The sequence below is a fragment of the Atta cephalotes genome, assembly GCF_000143395.1.
Source record: "Atta cephalotes unplaced genomic scaffold scaffold00058, whole genome shotgun sequence".
Classification (NCBI taxonomy): Eukaryota; Metazoa; Arthropoda; class Insecta; order Hymenoptera; family Formicidae; genus Atta; species Atta cephalotes.
Genome location: NW_012130122.1, coordinates 737,090 through 740,843, shown reverse-complemented (window position 1 = coordinate 740,843; position 3,754 = coordinate 737,090). Strand labels below are relative to the sequence as shown.

Below are 3,754 nucleotides of genomic sequence, written 5' to 3'. Positions count from 1 at the left end.
ATATATATATATATATATATATATATTATACACACACACACACACACACACACACACACACACACACACACACACACACAGTATATGTTATAATTTCGAAATTGTTTATATGTCATAAATTATATATGTGTCATAATATATATATTTATATATCAATGTATACTGTATAACTCGTATTCATATATTATTGCTAATTGTCAGTACAGTATAATATACCGGGAACTATAATAGAGTTTTCAATACTGACAGTCAACTGGTAGTAATATACGAATATGGCCACAGTTGCTTGTTTGACAATCGAAGTAAGATAAAATTTTTACTAAACTTCAGACATTACTTATACTGTCAAATTATTCTACAGCGATATAATAATAATAAATATATTAAATAAGTGTTACTATTAAAAATGTTTTTTTCAAGGAAATACGTATTCAGTGTTTTTATTGCGAATTATGATAAACGCATCTCATCCTTGTTACAATTATATCAAGTTAACTGTAAGTATTTATATGAAAAGTAAAATCTGTTACATAGTTTATCTCGGGAAAGATTTGAAATATACTGAAATGTAAATAATATTACTAAATTATATTCAAAAAAGCTTGATATTTCGATAAGAAATGGCATCCCTTTCACAGAATGTTTGACTTTCTATATGCACTTGAGGAAAGACAAATCCTGTCCATCAATTAATTGGCCTTAATCTATTATTTATGAATTATAATTTACATAAGCTGCGTTCCACTTAACGCTTACAACGCTTGTGGAATTATTTCTTATCGTTTATCAAATGTTAAGCAAGAATAAATGATGCTCGCGAGCGTTGCGAGCATTAAATGGAACACAGCCATAATTGAAAACCAGTCACATATAGCAAATCAATAAATGATTTCACAATGATATTTACAAATCATGATAGAATACTGTCCAGCAAACTAGAATGGATTGAAATGAATTCAGATTTTCAGAAATATTGATTTACGAATGTTAAAATGAATGCTTTTCAATCTTGAATGCATTTTTATTCATTTAAAAGATTGCATGGAGCATATCTCTATCTAAATATAATTTCAATCTAAAAATAATATTAGTTTTTTCTGTGCACACAAACAATTATGAATACTGTTCAATTCAAAATTTTGAATAGGAAATGCAATTTTTCAATCTAATTGCATCCAATTGAATCCAATTGAATCCAATTAAATGCAATATTATATATTGAAAATATGCATTCAGATAGAAAAAAATTTCAATCCATTTTAATCCATTCTCGTTTGCTGGGTGATCAATAGTAATCAATAAAGTAATCAATAAAAAATAACGTGATAATTTATCAGTCTTTCATGAATAATAATGTATACAATTACTCCTTGTATAATTACTTTCGCATTATTTTGAATCAGATTTTAAGAAATTGTGCAGATATACTGATTTTCCAAGACCCAATTTTGATGAATATCGACGAGAATCTTTGAAAGATCTTAAAACAAGAAACCTTGATGAACGAAGAGCATTAAGAAGTCTTTACACTTTTGGTAATATTTCTAAAAAATTTTATTGTATCTTTCCTGTATTATCGATATTTTATATCATCAAATATGTCTCTTCTGAAAACAATAAATATTTCTGTAGAATCTTCAGTTCATTCAAGTTAGATATATGTATATAATTAAATACAATGTTTTCAGTTGCTTGTATTACCGGATTATACGGTTGTAAAGCTCACTTATTGCATTATGTGTTATTTTGTATGCCTTCACGAGATATCTTGGCAGAGGCTCAATTAGAAGTGAAATTAAATGGTATACCGGAGGGAAAAGTATTAGTCGTTAAGTGGCGTGGAAAACCTGTTTTTATTTACCATCGGTAAGGAAATTAATAAAAAACTTTAACAATTGACTTTAAAATAATGAAAAAACGGAATAGACGAATACACATTCAAGCTAGCGAGAATGATCAATTAAATAACGCTGAAATTATCATATATGATATAGTAGTGAGTGAATAGAAACCTTAAAAGATATTTTTTTTAAATCTTCATAAAATAGTTAAAATATAAAAAATTCTCATAAATCTATTTAAAAATTTTTTTTATATTTTAAATTAATAAAGATTTAAAAAAAATATCTTAAAGTTTCTGCATATATTCACTCATCACTTTCCTACTATCTCAGATTGTAACATCTCAAGCGATAAAATCGAAAATAAAAATTTTTCATGCATGAATATATATAAATATATATAAACATAAATATTCATAAACATAATCATATATGAAATATGTATGTCCATATTCATACATCTCTCTTTCTTTTGTAAAATTACTTCTTAATGTAATAAAAATAATATGAAATAGTAATATGAAAACATTAAAAATAATTAAAAGGGTAATTTTCATATTATTTGTTTTAAAAAAAAATCAAGTTTGAAGAAATGTAAAAAAATTGTATATTATATGTATAATTATATCTAAAATTATGTATAATTGTGTATAATTATGTATGAGCTTAATTTTTTTTACATTTTTCGAAATTTATTTTTTTCTGAAACGAATAATGCGAAAATTATCCCTTTATTTATTTTTAATGTTTTCATATTACTATTATTATTTTTATTACACTAAAAAGTAATTTTACAAAAGAAAAAGAAATTTATGAACATGTATGAACATATATATGATTATACATGTTTATGAATATTTACGTATGTTTACATATATTTATACATATTCATGCATTTTTTATCGAAAAATAGAGGAAGATCGCCAATACCATATCATACCACTTTGTTTTTAGAGTTTAGACTATATCTCTTAAATAAGAGCTAAAAATAAAGCTTTAAAAACATAAACGCAAACTAAAAAGTGTCTTCTATTTAGAATGAAAAATAAACATATATATAAAAATAAGTTCTTTAAATAAAATTCTGTGAAAGCAAATTTCTACCGATATTTGATAGACAATAAATATTAGATTATTGGCAGAATTAATATTGCAGGTCACAATCAATTATCAATCAGGAAAGAGCGGTGAATCTATCAGAACTGCGTGATCCAGAAACGGACAATGATAGAGCTAAAAGATCGGAATGGCTGATTGTGATGGGTATCTGTACACACTTGGGATGCGTACCAATTCCAAACGCCGGCCTCATACCTGGCGGTTTTTTCTGCCCTTGTCACGGTTCACACTTTGATGCAGCCGGCCGTATACGAAAGGGCCCAGCAATGACCAATCTAGAGATACCCGAATATTCATTCATAGACGATAATAATATCATTATTGGGTGATGTGTCTCCGGATCGATATATATCATAATGAATTCCCGTGAAAAATATAATTTATATACTACGTCACAGTTTTTGTCCTTCTACTCGAATTTCGAACAAATAATTATATGAATGAATGTATTATAATTTTGTACTTCCAACAATATATTAAAGCTTGGTTCTAAAATAATATCATAAGCCGTCATAAATTTTTAAAAAAGAAGATATTATAATATCAAATCATGTTTTTTAGAATTACTTTTCTTTTTTCTTTCTACAGATGATCAAATCATTGTCGATCAATCATTAAATTGTTTTTGCATTTTTTGTGAATCTGATCTTATTTTATTAAGAATTATCGTACTATTTATATATAAAGCTATCAAATAAAAATACGAACATAAAAATATTACGGCACACACACACACACACACACACACACACACACACACACACACACACACACACACACACACACACACACAC

At 26.3% G+C, this 3,754-nt stretch overlaps 1 protein-coding gene across 1 annotated transcript; it reads left to right on the top strand.

The window, feature by feature from the left end:
• The first annotated feature begins 1,678 nt into the window (after window positions 1-1,678).
• On the top strand, window positions 1,679-3,289 carry LOC105623517 (cytochrome b-c1 complex subunit Rieske, mitochondrial-like). Its single transcript, XM_012204910.1, has 2 exons — window positions 1,679-1,866; window positions 2,998-3,289. The coding sequence occupies exons 1-2, from the start codon at window positions 1,679-1,681 to the stop codon at window positions 3,287-3,289; spliced, it is 480 nt and encodes a 159-aa protein (XP_012060300.1).
• Window positions 3,290-3,754: the final 465 nt, after the last annotated feature.

Coding starts and splice junctions, on each gene's coding strand:
- LOC105623517 (XM_012204910.1), top strand. CDS start 1,679: ATGTTTTCAGTTGCTTGTATTACCGGATTATACGGTTGTAAAGCTCAC. Junction 1,867..2,997: donor CCTGTTTTTATTTACCATCG/GTAAGGAAATTA, acceptor TTAATATTGCAG/GTCACAATCAATTATCAATC.